The sequence below is a fragment of the Micromys minutus genome (assembly GCF_963924665.1).
Source record: "Micromys minutus genome assembly, chromosome: 10".
In the NCBI taxonomy this organism is placed as follows: Eukaryota; Metazoa; Chordata; class Mammalia; order Rodentia; family Muridae; genus Micromys; species Micromys minutus.
In genome coordinates, this window is record NC_137979.1 from 59,008,955 (window position 1) to 59,031,392 (window position 22,438).

Consider the following 22,438-nt stretch of genomic DNA (forward strand, 5'->3'; position numbering starts at 1 on the left):
GTAGCGGGTGGGGGAGGGGCTAGAGCCAACCTGAAGCCTGCTTATTTGAAAGCAAAATAAACTCCTCACGATGGATGCAGACGACTGAGCTTTGCTTTTTCCGTTCTTGAGAAGCTGACTCTCACCGCCTGTGGCAGCAGACAAATTCAGTCCATACAGAACTCTTGGCAGAGCAGAACCTAATGAAAGCAGAAGCTTGGAGCCCCACATGAGCCCCTAGACTTCTCAACCCTCCTCCTCCCTGGTAAAGTGCCCATGAGCACAATTTTCTCTATATAAACGCTCCTAGAAATGTTGGGTGAATTCCATCGTCTGTGAGTCATCTAATTGTGAAGTTAATAATGGGGGGGGGGGGTTGAAACTACAATCTTATTTTGAACCGACCACGCTTTGGACAACAGCTGTATCTAGAGCTTTCCTGCTCGCTGCTCTTGGGATACTCATTACGTAGCCCTGGAGTCTGCCCCGGAGAGTGGAAGATGTTTGAAAGAGACGCCTGTGTCTCAATCTATCAGACTGTTTTAACGATGGACCCCAGATAATTGGGAATTCTCCCGGGAACCTCACTCTGGGAGAATGAGAGGGTGCCAGCAGTGAGGGAATGTGTCTCTCAGAAAGAGATTTCACACAGTTCTAAGGACCAATCACAGGTTGAGACTGAAGCCCAACAAATGGTGGGTCAGTGGTGGGCAGAGCCACATTATGACCAGGACTGCTTTGATGTGCAGATCTCTGGCCCTCTATTTAAACTTTAACGTCACTAGCCACAGGTCCTCGGCTCAACAATGCAGCTAATTATGAGTTTCATAATAGACACTGGCACTTAGACCTAAACAAAGAGTGTTTGGTTACCCCATAGTGTTCACACCATTATTGCCTAGTGGGCGTGTCTTGCCAGGCCAGCCACTAGCTCAGAGTTTGCCAGTGAAATACCAATAGCTAAAGTGAGGGTTTGCTGTCTCTCTAGTGTAGCCATACTAAATAAATCTTCTTTCCCTGCTTTGCCCTATTAATTTTTTTTTTAATTGTCTTATTGAGGGTCAGTGGCCAGACCCATCTTGGGGCACATACTATGACACTCCTGAGTTTGATAACAGCATCATACCTACCCCTGACAGCTCCAAAGAGCAAAAGGAAGCCAGCAGGAGCCACAGAAACCGGACACATGGAAATGCCCATTGGAAAAGCCCACGGACAGGGCATGCCCTAAGATTTTTCTCTCTTCTAGTCCTAACAGCGGAGTGGAGGCTACTCTTGTGAAGTAAAGGTTTAAATGAGAAGATGGTGCTGGAAAACAACGCTCTCTCACAGGAACTCACTCTGTGCAGAGACCCCATCTCTTATAAATCCCACCACCCCAATTCTGCCACCGTGGGGTCCAAGTTTCATGAACTTGGGGGAGGTTTACACTTTTATCGTATCCAAACCACAGCAGCCTACATTCCAAGTGGAACGCTTCCAGGGGCCCCAGGCTCCTTGGTCCAGGAGAGTATGGTCATATGTATTCATAAATAAGTTGTTCTTTTTGTTTTGTTTTTGTTTGTTTCTTTCTTTCTTTACTCCAAGAGGGGTGACTGTGTGCTTTGGAATTAGAGACTCTTTTTGCTCCTGACCTCATTGGATACTAAGAACCTGGGCTTAGGTGACTAAGAGACTAAAAGAGTTTGTTAACAAGTTAAATGTCCTTATGACCCAGCATTATAGTTTGAGAGAGATCACAGTTCCCATCATGGAATTCCGAATAAAAATGCTTCACACAGCTGATAGCTCTTGGGTTCCCACCATTGAGTTGGAACCAGGGTTTCTTGAAACATCAGCAAGTCTGAGGCACTCTCTGACAAGGACATCACTGGTATTCAACAGAACCAGGGTAACCACATATGCTTGGGCGTGTAGTGGTGTGGATGGCAGACTCTGGGGTCTGCCTTACGGTTTCTGAGCTTCAGTCCATTGTCATCATGGCAGGAAGCATGGCGGTGTGCAGGCTGACATGGTGTTGGAGACAGAGCTGAGAGTTCTACATCTTGATCTGAGGGTAGCTGGAAGGAAACTCTCTTCCAAACTGGACAAAGCTTGAACACAGGAACTCAAACCATAGGACTATCACCACAATGATGTATTTAATCCAATAATGCCACACCCACTCCAACAAGGCCACACCCACTCCAACAAGGCCACATCTACTCCAACAAGGCCATACCTCCCAATAGCATGGCTTCTCAGGGCCCAAGCATATTTAAATCACCACAGTACCTTAGACAAAAAAAGTGGAAAGCAACCAAAGGATGACAGTTGGGGTTGCTCTCTGACTTTCTTATGTGTTTGTGTGCACATGCACACATATGTGTGCTCGCACACAGAGTGTGAGAGAGAGAGAGGTACTAAGAAGAAGGGGGGCAGGGGAGTCATCCCATACACAGTCTAAATGAGAAAGAAGTAAATAGTTACTTTTGAGTGTCTAGACAAACCAGAACATTCTTGGAAGACTTTAAAAATCTATGTCATCAGCTAGCATGTCCTTTCAACTCGAAGCTTCTCAAATACTAAAATTCACATTTTAAGCTGGAAGTAGCATTCCTAAATAGGGGAGAGAAACAGAGACAGCAGGACCTGTCCCTCTGCCTTTTCCAGTGGTGCCCTATGGTGGTGGGGGTGGTGGCGGGAGATATGTCTTGGAGTCCTTAGAAACCATGGGTTTAATCTGTGATATTCTGTAAAGACCTAATCTAATCGGTTTAAAGAAAACATCGTGTTTAGAAAATAAAACGCATGTCTGGGTTTAATGCATGGCACTGAGGAGTCCCCTGCGGGGAGCGGGGGGCAAGTATTTGTCTCCCTCAATGTACTGCCGACATGAGGTAGAGAGGGCTACATAATCTGGCAATGGTTTAAAAAAAAAAAAAAGTCTTGTTCTCCTGGTCAAGAAGTAAAATCAAAACTGGCCTTTCTGTAACCCTCTTCCTTCAGCATGTCAAACCAGCCATGGGGCTGCCTAGCAGCAAGCTAGATGGGAAGCCAGGGGGCAGCTCCTTAGGTCTCAGACAGTCGTTTTCAATTACATTCTGTTGTGTTTCCTGTGCCCTGGCCTCGAAAAGCCTTTCATCCACCAGCAGGAGCCTCGGGGCTGCTTAATCTAGTCGGCAGCAAAGGAGGGTTCTGGAGATGTTTTGGTCGGATAACAAGAACCCTCAGATGCAGGGCAGTCACAGGTACACAGCGCAAAGGCCACGCAATAAAGAACCTTTGTGGTGACTGTTGGAATGTAAGACCATGCCGAAGAGAGAAATTTGAGAGGGTGGAGCTTTATTCCCACTGGAGACCAACAAGGGAGGAATGCAAACAGTAGGCCACTTAGGTGGTTAATGACTCTAGTCAAGTAGGGCTGCATGCTGTGCAGTGTCACCAAGGCACTGGGAAGGGTGACTTCAAAGCTAGGCTCCACCTCCATAACAAATCTGCATATTCAGGCTCCTTGCTGATATCCAGTGAATGGCAGGGCTGAGGCTAGGATACGTTTAATTAGCACTGTAAGCTTCTGCTCTGCAGAGCCAGCTCCAAGCAAAGGCCTGGAGGAGACTTTACCCAGATTGAATTTCCCAGAAAGAGGGGAAGGACTCCAGGGTGGCATCTACCCCTGTGGATCTCCATTTGGACGGAGAAGAAAACATCTCCAGAGGGCATTTCCAGTTACCAGCATCACCAAGTGTTGTGGCACCACAGGGCCAGCAAAACGTCCCCACTGCAGCCCCCGGAGTCCAAAAGGGTCCTCCAAGGAGCTGCCAGTGCTCAGAAGTGAGAGAGAGGCTGGGGGACTTCATATCCACCACAGGAAGAAGGGGAGAGAGGCAGATCACTGAGACCAAGAGGGGTGCGGAACAGAAAGAAGGGGGGATCAAAGAAGTGAGGGAGGTCAAGAGGGGTGAAAAAAAAATGAGGCAAGATGAGACAAAAATGGAAAGGAGTAAGAGAAGATGAGCCCAAGGAGTGCTGGTGGACCTCACAGGAAAGGTTACAGTTACCATGACAACACCTTGCTGAAAGGCAAGAATAGAGGAAGGAACCAATGTCCCCAGCGGCTGCACCTGCTGCTGCAGCTACATGCTCACCTGGAAGACTGCACAGGAAAATCCGGTAGTCAGCTTTCTACTCCCACACCCCAAGATCAATGCCAGAACCCACCTTGGTTCATCTGTCCCCCCAAACTGTAATGTTCCCTGAGCCCTTCTCCTGTGTGCTCCGGAGACACCGGATATTTGGTGGCCATGGGTTACCAAACACTACCATTCCCAAGACGTCCATGGCAGGTTTGTGGCTAGGGCATCTCGGAGCATAAAGTGATTCAACCCTGACTCTCTTGCTCCTCAGAGGAAACTCCCTGTCCTGACCATCCTTTCTTCTCCTTCTGTCTCCTGGACAGAGGAAAGAGGAAGCTGAACAAAGTTCGCCTGTACCCTAGTGAACTATGCATTTCCATTACAACCGCTAGCCTCCAGCTCTTCACACACACAGACATGTAAATGGTTTTATGATGCATTTTACCTAATCTGTATATTTATGCCTCTTCGTCCTTGGTGGGGATTGGCTTCTATGCAAAGAAGTCAACCTTCTGTTGATCTTGAGTGTGGAGATTCTATCCCTAAGTGACTCATTTCTCAGAGCTCAAAAGCACTGCCGACACCCATGTGCACAGCGACTGAAAATCCACGTCCAAACCCAGAGTTCTCCATGGTTTCCCATGTGAGCAGCTTAGACCAGAGCAATCTCACGGGGCAAGCTTCCCAGGATCTCTCCCAATCTTTATTATTGTCCAAACAAACAAACAGCTAATACTTATTGAGGGCCTACAATAAAATAGGCTTTACTCTACAAATCTCATATGCATTAACTTAATCAATTTCCCCAGAAACTCCAAGGCCAAGCAGCTAAAGGATCAAGTCATAACCCTATCCCAGCATGCCTAAACCTATGACCTAGTCTCTGACCCCTTCCAGCTTGATACCATCTGTGCATCATGAATGAGCTTGGTGGTGTTTCAAATATGTGTCTGATTATGTACCAAAACCCTACAGTGAACAGCACATTTGTAACCTTCTAACTATGGGGCAGGAACAACTCCTTTTAACTCCACCATTTAACATCATACTAGAAGGCTTAGCCATTGAAATAAAGAAAAGAAGGAAGGAAGGAAGGGGAAGGGAAGGAAGGGAAGAAGGAAGGAAGAAAGGAGAAGAAAAGGAAAGGGAAGGAAAAGGAAGGAAAGGAAAGAAACTATACTTCACAAACATGACACAGAAAATCCCCAATAATATAACAATATTTTTCTTACAAGTAACATGAGCATACCAGATTTTAGGATTCATAAAAGTCAGTTCTGTTTCTACGCACTAGCAATAAACAATTGAAGTTTAAAACATATTGCTATTTATTTGACATTAGGGGTGAAAAGATATAAAGCTGACCACATGTGTAGCTTTCAGATGTAAAAACAAAAACAAACAAGAAAACCCACAAAAGGACTCAGAGGAAGGGTGAATTAACGGACAGTTATACACAGGATTCATAAATGAAAGACTCAATGTGCTAATATCTCTAAGTTAGTTAAGGAATTCAATGGAATCCAAACCACTGTCAGGATTTTTTTTAGATATTGGCAAAGTGGTGCTAAATTTGTGTGTGACGGCAAAGGACATGGTACAGACATGATCATTTTGAGACAGGTCATCAAAAAATATTATTAAGTTCCAATCACACAGAGAGAGGGAATTTGGAGAGAATATGGACACACAAATTAGTCAGAACAAAGAATCCAAAAGCAGACCTACATGATACAAACATGGCCAATCATAGTTCACAAGAGCACGAGTGCACACAATCAATCAATCAATAGTGAAACACAATCAATCAATCAATAGTGAAAAAAGGGTTGGAATATTTGGTGCTGGAGAAGCTGAGTATCTATATGAAAAAAATTTTTTTCACCCAACACTATTTTAGAAAGCAATTGAATTGGCTGGAGAGATATCTTGGTGAAAAAAGAGTGCACACTGCCCTTCTAGAGGACCAAGTTCAGGTCCCAGCACCCACACCAAATAGCTCACAGAACCTGTAACTCTAGCTGTAAGGAACCTAATGCCCTCTTCTGGCCTGCAGCACACCTGTACACATACATACATGCATGCATACATACATACATACATACATACATACATACATACTCACATATATACATATCATTAAAAATAATATAACTCTTTAACCAAAAAGGTATAGCTCAAGATGGAGCATAAACTGTGTTGGTTTCTTTTCTATTGCTGTGACAGAATCCTCTCACAAAGGTGACCTAAGGGGAAAGATGGTGTATTTCAGGTCACCATTGCAAATTGCAATCTATCAGGGTACAGAAGGCAAGAAAAGCATCAAGAGCTTAAAGCATGTGGCCACGATGGGTGCTTGGTCAGAGAACAGAGCAATGGATGCTTGCATTCAGGTGCTCAGCTCACTCATTCTACTCAGACAGTACAGGATCCCCTGCCTAGGGAATGGTGTCCACTGTGGGAGGTGTTCCCACCTCTAATAATGCAGTTAAGACAACCCCTACAGACATACCCAAAGGCCAACCTCATCTAGTCAAACCCTCATTGAAACTTTTCCCGGGTGATTCCAACCATCATATAGACCTAAATGTAGAATGCAAAACTTTTAGAAGAAAATATAGGGGGAAATCTTCATGACAAAGGATTGTTAGATATGACTCCATACAGATAATTGGGGAAAACTGGTAAGTCGGACTTGATCAGAATTAACAGCTTCCTTCCACACCAAAGAATTGATCAGACAATAAAAAGGTAACCTAGAAACTGGGATTAAAAAAAAAAAAAAAAAGAAAGCCACAGATCTGCCAACAGGATTCATCCATGATGCCGATAAAGAGGTCTGGAGACTCGGCAACAGGAACACAAACACTTATGTTTGTTTTTGGACCAAGGATCTTGACACCAAAGATGCACAGGAGCACAAGAAGAAATGCCGAACAGCACAAAGGATCTCACAAATTGAAACCACAAGAGACCACTAGGAAAGCTAAGATGTAAAGGGCGAAATGAAAAGTTTTCATTGCCACGGCCCAGGCAGGACTCACGGCAAGAGGGAGTCTGGTGGGACTGTTTGGAGGGATCCTGCAAAGGCCTAACATCCACACACCACATAACTCCTCAATTCTTCTCCAAAAGTGGAAGCTTGATACACACAAGGCTGTGTGTAAATGTTTATAGCAATATCACTCACAACCACCCAAAACTGGGGACCAAGGCAGATGTCTTCCAGCTGCAGGATGGAGAAAGAACATGTGGCATATCCACATAATGCAGAATATTACTAAGCCATAAAAAAGGAGGGACTCTTACTACTCATGAAGTGCTCTCAAATGCACAGTGCCACATGACGGAAGGCTGCGTGATTCCAAACGGCATTCTGGGAGGAGCAAAACCACCGAAGCAAGGGTTAAAGCAAAGGTAATTTGGGAAGGTGTTAGGACAGTCTTCTACCCAGTTGTGGAGTAGTTACAAAACTCTGTGCATTTTCTATAAGTCAGGGAACTATAGGCAAGAAGCACATAACTGTTTATATATTTTAAATTAAAATAAGTTTCAAAACAGTCATACTATGTATCCCTGCCTGGCCTTGAACTTGTTATCTAAACTAGGCTGACTTCAAACTCACAGAGATCCACCAGCCTCTGCCTCCCAAGTGCTGGGATTAAAAGTAAACATTTCCAGAGCTAAGATTTAAAATGCATTTTATGAATCTTATAAATACCTCTTATCTCCCAGACAACTGCATAGTCTTAAAATGGCCATGAAGCTTGAAATCTGACCTTTATAATCTTAATGGTTTTTGTTTTGTTTTGTTTGTTTTATGACCAAGGTATACCTCCAACCTTATCAGAGATGACCCAGACCATGGTGTATGGCTTCCGGCTAAAGCTAACTGAATGAGTATCAATAGATATCTCAGTGAGGACAGGGCCTCAGTCCACAGGGGGATGGATGGGATGGGGAAGCAGGCACTGGTGAATGTGGATTCTGACTATGTGTTGAAGTCTGAGGAAACTCAGACTTGCCCCAGAGCCCAGAGACTAAACCACCAACCAAGAGTACACATGGGGGGACCCATGGCTCCAGCTGCATATGTAGCAGAGGATGGCCTTATCAGGCATCAATGAGAGGAAAGGTCCTTGGTCCTGTGAAGGCTCAAAGCCTCAGTGTAGGGAGATGCTTGGGCAGGGAGGAGGGAGGGAGTGGGGGAGTGGGTGGGTAGGTGGGGGAGCACTCTCATAGAGGCATGGGCAGGGGTGGGGATGGGATAGAGGAATTCCAGAAGGGAATCCGGGGAAGTGGTTAACAATGAAATATAAGTAAAGAAAATATCCAAAAACAAACAAAAACTGAAAAACCTTTGGGGGTGTTTACATAGACCAATGGTCCCATTTGTTTTCCAGGGACGCCTGAGTCTCCTGGAGGGCAGAGGTCCCATGTAAACGGCTACAGAATCTTCCTCACCGGAAAGAATGTACCTCATCATTACTAAGGCGGACAGGAGCAAACCTTGACAAGGCCCACCGTGGTACTATGAACCCAGCAAGTGAGCCTGGCCTCCTGGAGAGGAGAACAGAGATTCCCAGAGCCATGTCAGTTGTAAGGGAACATCCTACTCTCTCCCCCTTTTCCTCCATGACACCTGCCTTCCCTCCTCACTCAGGATAGGTACCAGGGATGCTGAGGCTTGCTCTGTTTCAGAATCATTGCTAAGTCCCTGAAGATACAGCTCCAACGTGCTCCGGCCCTACCAAATCATGGTTCTTTGAAACACCTGATTTAGGTTTGGATATGAGGGGTTGACAAGGGGAGGTATTCAAAGAGGCACAGAGAGCACGGTGCCAGGGTGACAGCCACCACTGCAGCTCCGGCTGCTCACATCACCGACGCCACTACCAATCCCCTTCCCTCAAAGCAGGGCTGCACCCACGTCACCGGTGACAGTGCTGAGTTCAAACCCCGGTGCTGTGCCTTCCCTCAGCCCCGTCCACCTCCCAGACTGGAAACAGCATCAATTTCCTCCCGGTCTTACAGGATCAAAAGAAGCTTCTGGTTTGTACCCAGGCAAGAAAATAATAATGGGAGGAGGAAAAAGAATCCCAGCTAAGGGTAAACACGTAGGAAAACAAACAAAAAAACAAACCCTAAGAATTCTACAGGCTCAGAGTCTGGGGCTGCAGCTCGGGGCGCAGCGCTGTTTTAGCTGCATTAGGACTAGAGTTTGACCACCCCCCTTCCCCAGCATAGAAGAAAAAGGATGAAAAAAAAAAGTCCTAAATACTTAAACCAAAGTGCTACCCTATATTTTATAAGTTTAAAAAGCTGAAAAGAGAAAAACAAGCAGTAGCTAAAAGCCAAGCTAAAATAATACAGGAATCCACGCGGTTGGCTGTTTCTGGGAGCAGCCCCTCTAAATCTCTGAGTAATAAAAGCCCGGCAGGAATATCCTGACCCGGCTGGTGGGATTCTGGCCGCTTCTCGGTTGTTTCCCTAGCGCACATTAAAAACACATTACCCTGTTTAATAGACTTATGAGCTGAAATGAATGTGTCAGGTTCTTATAAATATGAAGAAGCCTGCTAACCAAGCAAATGTTAAATTTTGCATAAGGAGACAGTACCCTAACTCCTCTGTAGCACTTCATGAATACCTCAAGCAGAGCTGCAGGCAGAGGCTCCCAAGCTCTGGTGAATTAAAAGGGATTTCATTCTATTACTGTCATAATTAGACTCCCCAGGCTCCCTCTCCTGTCCTGTCCTGTGCTGTGCTGTCCTGTCCCCCCCCCCCCCGCACTTGTAAGCCTAGACATGGGGTTGAGCAGAGGGGGTGATGTATGTGGCAGGCGGAATGGTGCCCCAGCCAGGATACAGGTCTCCCTGGAACCTCCCAGTGTGGCATTACTTGGAAACTCTATGTGTGTTGCTGAGTGAACACAGACAAAGGGCAAAACAGTACAGTCACAAGGAAACCAACGCACGACATTCACTCTGAGGAAGCGATGAGTTTAGTTTATTGGACTTATCTATGGAGTACAAATGGGTGAGGGGTTATGACCAGAGCAAGGGGGACCCCAAGGTAGCCTCCCCAGAAAGTGTCCTCCAACCATTTCAAGATGGCTCCCCCAGAGTTGCACTCCCCTTTAGTGAACCTTGCCCAAACTATATAATCTGCCAAGTCTTCAGACCGGAGGCCATATACAATTGGGATAGGATCGTATAGAAACAGCTGGGAGGGCCCTAATGGGTGGATCCTTTAAGATTCTTTGACTGTAGTTCTAGGCCCTGATGCCAGCTAGGTCTGGGTTGGCTGGTGTTGGAGAGTGCTGTTCTCCCAGCAAGTCAGACAGCATCCTCCTCAGAGCAGGTGCACCTGCTTCAGGCCCGGGGACTGTTGACGATCAGACCTGCTCAGAGGAGTAGGGAGGGTGGAGAGGCCATGACTCCTTGTCATGTGGAACTCCTTGTAGCTGATGTCCTCTTGTGGGAAGATGCTTTAAACACCGGTGCGATGGTTCATCTTCTTGTCACCTTAATGGCATTTGGATTCACCATGGAGACACACGTGGCATGCCTCTGATGACATTTCTACATTGGGATAACTGAGTGGGGAAAGCCCACCCTAAATGTGGGCGGCACCAGGCTGGGAGCTGGAGTCACAGACTGGGATGCAAGGAGAAAAGCAACCCAAGCCCCAGGCCTCTCCCTCCCACACCCTCTCTGTTCCCTGAGTGACTGAGGACTTGATGTGACCACCTACTCCATGCCTCTGCAGCTATGACTTTCTTACCATGACACACAGTACCCTCAAACTGTGAGTCAAAATAAGTCTTCCTCTGAGTTGCTTTTCTTAGTTACCTTTCTGTAGCAATGACAAAAGGAACTCACACAGATAGGTCAATTTGGGAATCCCTCCCCACTGCCCAGAATCCTAACACCACATATCCTGGGATGAAATCTACCTGGCGACAGTTTACGTGGTCATTAAGACTGAACCCTAATCCCACAGGTCCCAAGAAGGAACCAGGGCAGTGTTGTGTAGCAGTTTCCTGTAAGGTTAAACCCTTCCCTCTAGGAGGGAAATATCTTAAGACATAGAGTGTACAGAAACATGAAACAATGGGGTATTTTAGGACTGGATGCTTACAAGAAGATAAAACAGAAGAATCTTCTACTGGGAAGTGAAACACTCTACCCTGCAGGGAAGCTCCTTCAGTCAGGAAGTAAGCAACTCAAAGTAGCTCCAGGAAGACCCTGAAACCAACCAGAATCACTAGCTTCCCAAACGTATAGAAGCAGAAAGACTGCTGAATATTCCCAGTAGCCGGGAAGAACTGGTTGAGCTGCCACCAGCAAAGGACACTGCCACTTACTGTGGCACAGGCTGTGCAGTGAGCTCCAAGTTCCCAGCTCTTGTGATCTGTCACCCATGTTGGGGTGGGATTGCTGATGATTCACTTCTGCTCCTATAAACCCTAGGAAAGATCACTGTTTCACCGAGTTGGTCTTTGGTGGTACCTGTAACTTTGGTCTGTTGTCAGTGCCCTATCTGGGGTGAGTAGACATTTGTTATCGCTCCAGGAATACTGTCACATGACAGACATTCACAGGAGAAGTCAGCCAAGCCAAGGTCAGGCCTCTGAAGAAGCTACCCTGCCCCTAGACACTTTTAAGTCCTGGGTAGGTCTTCCCTCTGCATCACAAGCCAATGTGCTTTATCAGGGCAGCTCAGGCGGGTTCATGGAGATGCTACCACATTGCCTTTTGGCTGGGCCACAAGAAAAGTGTTCCCAGACCACTGCTGACCTCAGAGAGAAAAAGAAAGGAAGGCAAGGAAGCAGGCCAAGTGCTATGAGCTCAATACCCCCCAGAAGCCGAACTAGCTTTGAAAGTGTATCATCCAACATCCATAAGCAAGGATACGCAACCGCCCCACCTGGCTGCATAGAGCCCACTTCAAGAAAGTGCATCTGGTTATTCATGTACTTTGTTTAACACCCACGGTGATAAAGAGCTCTTGGCTAACACATCCCCTTCCCCACCATCCTCCTCCTCACCATCCTCAAGACCACTACCACCACCGCCACCTTAGCTCTTTGTTTTTCAGCCTTCTGCACACACAAAAGAAGTCATTCCACATTTTATTTTGTTTCCTTTCTTTTCCTCATAGCACATCTTAGTATCCACCATGCCTTGTTCCCACCCACCCTTTTTGTTTGTTTGTTTGTTTGTTTGTTTCTCCAGACAGGATTTCTCAGTGTAGCCCTGGCTGTCATGGAACTCACTCTATAGAGCAGGCTGGCACTGAACTCAGGATCTGCCTCCCTCTGCCTATCAAGCCCAGGTATTAAGACATGCTCACCACGGCCCAGCACTCCCTCCCTTTTAATGAAGTCTGGGTTACAGGCCAGAAGGGATGAAAGGGGGAAAACACTCTCTAAAGAGGATGACAATTCCAAGTTGTTGATGGGAAACATGGAAGCATAGATTGCAAGCCTTTAGACCCATTGCAGTCACAGAGAATCGAAAGTGTGGCAAAAAGTCACCGCCCCCTGCCTTCCAAAAACATGTACGTAGGGTCACACGACAAAACCAAAGGGATAGGGAGTGAAGAGGTTGAGAGAAGTGGGAGGAAGCTAAAACAGAGTCAGGGTGAGTAACCAGAGTGTTTGACCTATATACATGAACTTGTCATGAAATTCAATGTAACGGACACAAGTACACAAAACTTCTGCGTATTAAGAACCATTTGATGCTCGTATACAGACCCCAGATACATATATAAATACAGACGTACACGCATGCATACATGCGACTACTCACACGTGTCAAAAACTGTTCTCTGCCAAATCCTGGATGACAGCAGAACACTAGAACTAACCTAAATTAAAGAAATCGTTCTAGTCTGAGCTAAAATCGAACACTAGAATTAATCATGCAAGGTCAGTAACAAGAACAAGATGATCTAAGAGTGCCCCATACGTAACACAACCTGATCAAATTCAAAGTCAGGAATTCAGAACAACGTTCCAAGAATGGCCACAGCATGACACAGCAATCCTCAAAGGACACACAAGAACTGGAACTGGCACTTTCATCCCTGGTAGGGGGATTAAACTACAAGTGATTTGGGGTTGCAAGTAAAACCACCCTTTCTTTTTAACCCTTGTCATGACATTTGAATTGGAAGAAAAAAAAATGGTGGGCTGTTGGGTAGATGGGCAGTTGGAAGATGGAAAGAGAGAAAGAAAGATGGGAGTGAGAGGTGGAGGAGGAGGAGGAAGAGGGGGGGGAGAGAGAGGGAGAGAGAGAGAGAGAGAGAGAGAGAGAGAGAGAGAGAGAGAGAGAAACAGAATGACATGGTTGTAAAGTCTTGGCCTCATAACATCCCCCAAATATTCTCAACTTTGAGAATAGCTGATGCTATGTGTTAGGCAGAGACAGCCATCGATGGCAAAGTGTCTAATAAATGCTGTCCCCAGCTTGGCTTCTGCAGCCACCCAGGGCAGCTGAACTTCCCTCCTAAGGCATGGTTTCTCTGGCTTTTCCCCCTGCTGAACCGATTAAAGGACACGATAGCGGAGCCGTGGTTATTTTTTTTTAAGGCTGATGCTTGTCACTAAATGCCCATTAAGCTGGCCTCCTTGCTCTAGTTACAACAAGCAAGCAAAAGGACGAATCCAGATGGCACAGTGTCCCTTCAGGCTTGGTCTGCAGGAGGTCAGTCAGCAAATGAGCATTATCAGGTTTGAGGGGCCCCAGACAGACGCCTGACACCCACAGGTGCACCCAGGTGAGCAGAGACACCCGAGAGCAAACGATCTTCGAGAGCCGCATCCGGATAGGAAGAGTTAGCAGCAGTCACAAGGATTGCTTGGCAACCTAGTAACAGGCTGTGCCTGGTGTTCAGCTGTAGGGGAGAGGACCACAGCCCCCTCTACACAACCCCACCACTGAACACTGGGGTGTCAGAGAAGAACCAGAAATTACCCAAAGCTCCCCGAGAAAGGCCCACAGAGTGGCTAGAGAGATTGCCCAGCCTATAAAGTGTCTGCCTTGCAACCGTGAGGTTCTGAGTTCAATCCCCAGAACCTACAGAAAAAAGCTGGACAATGGTAATGGTAGGTGTGTGCAATCCCAATTTGGGGAGATAGAGAGAGGGCCAGATTCTAGGGTTCGTTTTGCCCAGCCTGCCTAGTCAACTTGGTAAGTTTCAGATTACTTAATGGCTCACCCTCTGGTCTCAAAACCAACCAAGAAGTATATAGTTCTGAGGTATGATGGCAAAGGTTGTCCTCTGGCTTCCACAACTCATGCAGAATGTGCGTGCATGCGTGCACTGCCAGTTGTTACCTTGTTTTATTGACAGCTACCACTACAAACCACCTCTAAACCCCAAACACTTTTAGCTTAAAGGACAAGGAAGTAGAGCCAGGCCAACCCTATACCCACTCTGAGTTAGGCATCCTCACAAGGCCACACAGAAGACTGTGAGTGAGAATCCACAGAGAGACCTGAGTACCTGTGTTGTCAGGACTTGGCCCTTGACTACAGTCCTGTGAGAGAAGAGAAGCAAAGCCTCAGTCAGCATAGGCTGAGCATGAGTGAGATGTGTCACAGGAGGCAGCGGGCAGCTATGAGGTCTGACCTGCTCTAGCTTGAGGTTCCATTAGAAGGATTTTATTTCCGGCTTATGTTTCAGCTGCAAAGTTGTGGAAGGCAGGGAGGATGAAGCCGAGAGAAGGCAGCCGAGGTTTTTTTCTAGTTAATGTGTTCTGGTTAATGTGTTCGCGTGAACGTGAACAAAGACCACTGAGCCCGGGCTCACAGGGCAGAATCCAGGCATAGCCTGAACCCCTCTGAGATTTAAGAAGTGTTAGCTGATTCCTTTGGAGAGACCCTTCCCACTAAGGCATCAGAAAAGATGCCGCTGTAGTCTTTAAAGTTTCCCGGCTCCATGCAGACCAGGCAGGAGACGGATGTACGCAGTACTTCTCCAGATGAATCACACAAACAAAGAGGGCACCGGGTGCTCATCAGGGATGGATAAGATGGCGCATCTACAACAGCCCATCCAATTCAGAGTGGCCCCCGTCCATTCACCAAGTTGGAAAGGCAACAAAACTGCTGGGACTGCTTGGAGATAAGCTAGAGCTCGCATGAACCAATCAGAGAAGAACACGGGCAGAGGCCACCATGAGCAATGAGGTGAGCAGGCTGGAAGCTCAGAGTGTCTGGCATTCCCTTCTCTCCTACCCCCAGCCCCAGGTCTGGACCCTCTGGCCCAGCTCAGCAGCAGCAGCAGAAAGCTTGCCTGAAAGAAGCCCAATGCTACCTATCCGGATGGAAAGCTCCCTCTCGGGGAAGAGCAGTGCGCTGGGGTCCTTGGGATCAGACTTCTTCATCAATGTGGGGTCCAGGTTCAGCGCCAGGGCTGTGTGGGGGTCTTCTGAAACACCCTGAAACAAGAAGGAGAGGTGTCATTACAGCCTTCCCATGTCCTTGGGACCCACCCTCAGGGACCACAGATGTCTGGGCAAAGAACCCATGTCCTGCTAAGAGTACCAGGGCTGAGTAGCTGAAGTGACCCAGCTCTCACAGGTGGGACTGTCAGGAAGATGACAAGCTTCGGGGAAACGTGGCTTCACAGGTTGTCACTGATCTCCCAACTGGCAACTCCTCCACACCCAGTCTGTCACTGGCAGAATGGGCTTAGATCCTGACCTATGAGAGTAAACCTATGGGCCAGTCATCCATCCATCCATCCCACGTGTAGCTGCCTTCCTGGTCACTGTGACACAACACCAGACAGGCAAATGTTGCTGATGATGTCCGATGACTCAGTCTTTGAGGATGGAGAGAGCATGGCAGAGCGACACGGTTCACCTCCCAGCAGCCAGGAAGCAAAGAAAGGACAGCAGCCCGTACGTATCCACCTTTCTTTTTCCTCCACTTATTACACCTGGTCCCTGAGCTGAGAAGATGGTCCTGCCCGCATACAGAACGGATCTTCCCACCCCAGCTCATCTTCTCTCAAAAACTGCCCTCTAGACGCCTCAACACATAAGCCTCACCAATGTACTAGGTTACTGTGAAGCCAGTCAATGGAGAAGTCCAAGCACTGCAAGGTGCACCATTGTCAACAAGACACACAGGTACCTCTCACTAAGCCACAGTGCTCGACTCCTGGCATGCAAAAGTGATGGGTTCTGTCCTCTGAAAGTCGTCAAGACTCTCCGGACACCTAAAGCTTCCTCACACTCTATAGCTATGAAGTCTTGGGAAATCAAAATGTAAGGCACATGCTCCCGCTATACAAAAGCACAGAGTAAGGATTTCAAGTCCAAAAATGGAGGGGTGGGAGAACAGTTGAAGCAGACCGGACCACACAGCAGGGAAAACGTTAGACCCTGCCGCTCAACACCTAGTGTCCAGGGAGCACGGTGACCTAATGTGACAAGTCGTCTGCCCCCACCATGCTGTCTTTCTCTTGAACTTAGCCCCACTTACTGTTTTGCCTTCCCTCTGAAGCTGGAGCACTGCCCGTATTCCCGACATTCCCAACATCCTACAGACTTTGTGCAGCTCAGGCTTCAGGCTCACAGATTCCCACACATCAGCTTCTCGGGGGTGGGGGGTCCGCACGGTCGGTCCATCATCTATAGGCTGGTCTTGCATTCTGTGTGCCTGCTCAGCCAACATTATATGGCTAGTTTCCGAAGTGGGCTACCACGTTAATTACCCAGACCAGCTTTGGCCATAGCTAAAAGTGGCCTGTATGTACCTGAGAGAATCTGAGAAAATGATTCCCTTGATGGCCCTGTGTCAGCGGGAAACCCTGGTGCTCACTATTGGCAACGGACTTGTCCTGTGGGGCGTTCTGTGAGCGGGGCCGGGCTGTCTTGGCGCAAAGCCTTTGGCATCTCTTTAATATAACTAATCTCTTTGCAAACGCTGCCCTTCTTGCCCACAACTTACTCCTGCTCTAGTTAGACCTCCCTTCTTCACATCCTTCTGCTCTGCTTTTCTGCGTGTGATCCTCACGATAAACTTGGCTAAAAGCTGCAAACAACAACTACCCCGTGCCCACCTGAATGTTTTGTTGTCTGGGAACATTTTCTGCCAAGTTAATTATTCATTATTTTCTCCCTCCCCCTCCCCCTCCCCCCTCTCTCTGTGCAGAGGCCAGAGGCATCAGATACCCAGGGAACTGGAGATACAGGTATTTGTGCGTGGGTGCTGAGAACCAAACTCGGGCCCTCTTCAAGAGTAGTGTGTGTGTTCTTCACCTCTGAGCCCCATCTATTCATTTGAATTTAGCCTCCCACAAAGTTTTAGGACAGAGGTGAGATGTAGACAAATGTCTTTGCTGGGTTATACTATGAAGACTCCAACTCCCCAGCAGAGACAGGATGAGCCCATTCTTTGCTGTCTTGAGTTCCTTGTGGAACTCTGGTCTCCCGAGCATCCAGGAGCATCACCCACTAAGCTCCGCCTACAGCTTCTAGGGCATCCACAGCCCACATCTCTAAATGCTTCCAAATTGTTCCCACACGCCAGCGCCAAAGGCTTGAGAGATGTATAATCAGGGTTAGTCACACCAGTCTTCAAGCATTTGTTACTTCTGTGTGGCCATAACCAAGACCCCTGACAGAAGACCCGAGGAGGAAGAATTCATTGGTCTCCCAGTCTCTGAGGCTTCAGTCCACCACAGAGCGGAGGGCGTGGCGGCAGACAGAGGTTCACAAAATGGCCGTCCCAGGGGCCATGAAAGGTAAACAAACTAGGACTTTTCTTGGGGAATTTTCTTTAATGGACACACACACACACACACACACACACCTTTTCGTTTTCTTATGGCCATGATGATCAAGGACAAAAAAAAAAAAAAAAGAAAAGAAAAGAAAAAGAAAACTTAAAGATTCAGATATTTTACTTGATCCTTTCTTTCCCAATTAAATATTAATCATAAACACTTCCAGGTGTCTCCCACCTTTTGTTTGTTTGTTTGTTTGTTTATGTAGCTCTGGTGTCTTTGTTCTTTGTCCCTCAAACTGTCCACGGAGCCCCATCTATCTTGTTTGAAAAGTGGGGAAAGCCCCCATTCCTGCTTGGCCAGCCCCACAGAGTCCTCGGCTTCTGTGCTGAATCCTGGACACCCCCTACCCCCGTCACACTGAGTGGCATCTGGCTCTTGGCATCATGGTCAAGGCTGGCACCACAGATGGGCAGAATCCTGGGTGGAGGAGAGGCTGAGTGAGCCAGTCCACACTTCTGCAGAAGGCCCCACTCCACCCCTCTCGGGTGACAGCTGGTGTCTGTGTGATGAGCCGTGGGCCAGGGAGTCTCGGCTCTTTGTTTGTTTATATGCTTTAATTATTCCTAATTCTCCATCTCCCGCTGATATCTGACAGATCACCACCATAGTAAGAGACACGCGAAAGGGTGACGGCTGTCTTCTCCCGACGAAGAAATGGGAGGTAGATAGAGGTGGGGGGAATAACTTCATTACAGGGGTTGGGGGGCACTGCCTTCACGTGCACCAAGCTTAGGCTGCTCATCCGGCTGAAGCCCCTCAGTCAGGCACAACCTGGAGTCAGTCCCGACTGGTTTAGAACAGTGGTAGTTAACAGGGTGATTTAGTCCCTTGTCCCCAGGCCTCAGAACACAGTGAAATAAGCAACTTCAGCTGTTCCAGTAGGCGTGGGTGGCTCTTCTGGTGTTCCTCAATACGCTACCGTGTAGCGGACAGCCTCAGAACAAATGACAAGAAATGACAACATCCCTAATGTGGAGAAGCCCTGCTTTTGAAAGATTCAAGCTGCCTGAGACCTTACAGCTCTCTGAGTGATTACAAATTAACGCTAGGAACTCTGAGCTCTTGTGATTACCAAGAAAAGAATTCTGTCACTTTGTCTAGGATGACTGCTGTTTGCCTGCCCTCACGACTCAATACATTTTTAATTAAGCATCAGCTGTCCTACTAGCAATGAGGCTGTTTGAGATACAAAAGAGCCAATCCCCATATCTGCACGAACTGCCCCTTATCCTTTGAGAGACTAATCAATGACCGATTGAACAATTGCAGACCCCGACGGTGACGGTGCTTGGAAGGCAGGGATGGGGAGGGTGGCTCAGTGGATAAGGTGCTTACTGTGCTGAGTTTGGATCCCAAACATCCATGAGAGCCAGGCATGTTGCTGGTGCCTGGGACCTAGCTCTGGGGAGAATGCCTGGAGCCCATTGGTCAACCAGCTCAGGGAGTCCCAGCTTCAGTGATGAGTCCCTGTTTGAGAAGGTGAGGCAGAGAATAATGGAGAAAGCCATAAGGCATCAGCCTCTGGCCTCCACACACATACGTGTACACGTATGTTTTCACCCACACATAGATCCACATGTGTCACATAAAAAGCAAGTAAATGCATCAACGCATGGAGACAACCTCGTCATAGCCAATGGTTACAGCCACATTTGCTCCTGGCTTTGTGCTGGGTATGTTCAGTGATTTACATAAGGTTCGCCATTATTAAACAGGGAGGTGTGTGTTTTCCTTGGGGTTACTGTGAAGACTGGCGTCTGTGAAGATGGCATTAAAGAAAAGGAAAACAAATCATGGCTATCCTTTAGGCCTGAGACCCCTCAACTACTCCATCACCCCTAATGCCAGTGGCTGTTTTGCTTCACATCCACAGTTTAGGAGGCAGGGGGATGTAGAAAGATCCCACCCCAACTGTGATCACTCAGAAGCTGCCCTTTAGGGCCAGAAAGATGGCTTAGAAGGTATAAGCCTGAAGACCTGATTGTGACCCCCAGGCTCCACAGTAGGAGAGAAACTCCTGAAACTTCCTCCATGTATTTCCCTTTGCAGGTGCATCCCTGTGGGGTGTGTGTGTGTGTGTGTGTGTGTGTGTCTGTCTGTCTGTCTGTCTGTCTCTCTCTCTCTCTCTCTCACCCACACATGCACATACACACACACACACACACACACAGAGAGAGAGAGAGAGAGAGAGAGAGAGAGAAAATCAAGTAAACATTTTTAATTAAACTGAGCCCTGGCCCCCAATGTCATTAATCTTATTTTACATGCATGTACCTGCATGTATCTATGTGTGCCACAAGAGTGCTGGCTCCCACAGAGGTCGGAAAAGGACACAGGCTCTCCTGGAGATGGAGTTATGGATAACTGTGAGCCACTAGGTGCTACTGGGAACTGAACCCAGGTCCTTCACAAGAGCAACAGGTGTTCTTAAGCACAGAACCATCTCTCTAGCTCCAGCCAGAGATATCTCATCTGTGTCCATGCCAACCTGCCCCCACCCCCACCCCCAGACCACATGCTTGGTCACACATTTACCCTTCAGAAGGCTGAGGCTTTATCTGTACTGTAGCATACTGACCAAAGCTCAGATATGCCTGTCAATATGGCGGGCGGGGGGTGGGGGATGAATGAGATGCTGGCTTAGGTTAAATGACATCAGCTGGACACACACAGTGGCGAGCACCAGAGACGCGCTCTGGCTTAAGGTGGCTCTTGACATGGGATGGCAGCACTGTAGTTCTGGGGAAGCCCTGTCTCACTGCACATCCTGTGTCCAGGTAGATGGTGACAGAGATGGACACAAATGCCTTCTGTAAACACAGTCTCAGCCTGTGCAGGAGGACATCAGGAGCGGAGGTCTTTCCCGTGCTGTGGTAACTTCTCTTCCAGGACTAGCAAACCCTAACCTCCAGTGGCTTCCCCTTCACACTCCCTCATTGAAACCTGGTAGCCCCACACAATGGGCAAAGGGGCAAATATCTCTCCAGGACACACGTGTGACCCGTGCCAGCTGTTCCTGACTTTCTGCCTCAGCCTAGCTGAGTGACTCACCTCCCTTGCTGTCCCCACCATAAGGGCTTTAGACAGCCCGGGCTTGCTATATCACCTAACAGCTTCCAAATGGCGATGTGAAAAAGATACAAGCTCCTTCCCAAACTGCGACGTGTTCCACTTCCTTCTCAGCCACCCGCCTGCAGCCTCTTGCCCTGCCCTTCCTCCCCCACTTCTACCCACGACCCTTAACCCAGCTCTATGCTGAGAGCCGAGAGTGGGCTGCTGGGGGTGCGAGACAACAGCCATCTGAGGCTCCAGAACTGAGCACCTCCACGCTTGTGCAGTAGAGTTACAGTTCTTACTGGTGGCATTATTCCCTTTACCATGCCTGGTTTGAGGCCAGTGTCTGGCCCACAATGCACAAGATGGTTCCCACCCACTCCTGCAAAGAGGCAGGAGCTGAAAAGAATAGCATTTTTTTTTTCAGAAGGAATACAGAGGAAGTAGAAAGAAGAGGAAGGAGAAGAAGGTGGAACGGAGAGGCAGACTGGGGGGGTGGGGGGGGGAGAGTGATTCTGCGTGTGCCTCGCACGGATACGGGATGCACTCAGAAAACTAAAGGCCGATTTTCTGTTCATTGTGGCTGGCTGTTCCCAGGTGAGGAAGGAACCACCCACAGACTCACACCCAAAATAAGTCAATATGGCTAGAGAGCCAGCTCCGTGGATAAAGAGCTTGGTGGGTAAGCCTGACCACCTGGGTTTGGATCTCAGTGCCCAAGGAAACGTACAGGCGCAGCAGTGCGCACATCTGAAGTCGCTGCGCTGCTATAGGAAGATGGGAGCCAAGACTCTCCTGGCGCTCCCAGGACTGATAGCCAGGTCTGGGCAGTGATGGATAAGATGTCTTACACAAGAGAGATAGGTAAGGTATGCACACATGTACATCCACACATACCAGGCACACCAGAGAGCATTATGGGAGGGCCAAATCACCCACAGGCAGTAGCATCTCTTTGCTCCTTTCTCACTTGCTGCCGGTATTCCCAGCATTCCTTGCTGCCAGCATTCCCAGCATTCCCAGCGTTCTGCACCTTCCCCTCTCAGGTGTTGTTTTATCCACGGGCAGAAGATAAAACAGCAAACTAATTGCAAAGGACAGCTACATGAATGGCCGTGGGTACCAGACCCCCAAAGCCCTGCGTCCTGCAAACTCACTGTAGACCGACATCAGGCACATCTGCCTTGGGTCCCTTCGCTGTGCTTCATGCCACCTGTACTCTTCTTTTCCCTGCGGGGACACCTCCAAGTTACCAACAACCGAATCTATGTTGGCGAAGCTCTGACGCTAGCGGTCCATGGGATTTACCCTTTCCAGTTCCACATACACCGGCCATCATGCTCACGGGGTTCAGAGTGGGGCCTCTCCCTAACTTTTCCTGGGTATTAGACTCTGTGGGCTGTGGGCTGTGAGCCTCCCAGTCCCCTGGAGATTATTTCGTGGGGTCTGTGAAAAAGCTCAGAACTCTCTGGGAG

At 48.0% G+C, this 22,438-nt stretch overlaps 1 protein-coding gene across 2 annotated transcripts in view; it reads right to left on the minus strand.

Annotated features, from left to right (window-relative positions):
* SLC39A11 (solute carrier family 39 member 11) overlaps nucleotides 1-22,438 on the minus strand; it is a 321,165-nt gene that overhangs the window by 200,887 nt on the left and 97,840 nt on the right. For both annotated transcript variants that reach the window (XM_080923278.1, XM_080923277.1), the window contains exon 5: nucleotides 15,426-15,549. In XM_080923278.1, coding sequence (XP_080779404.1) covers nucleotides 15,426-15,549 — 124 coding nt within the window. The remainder of the gene's footprint in view (nucleotides 1-15,425; nucleotides 15,550-22,438) is intronic.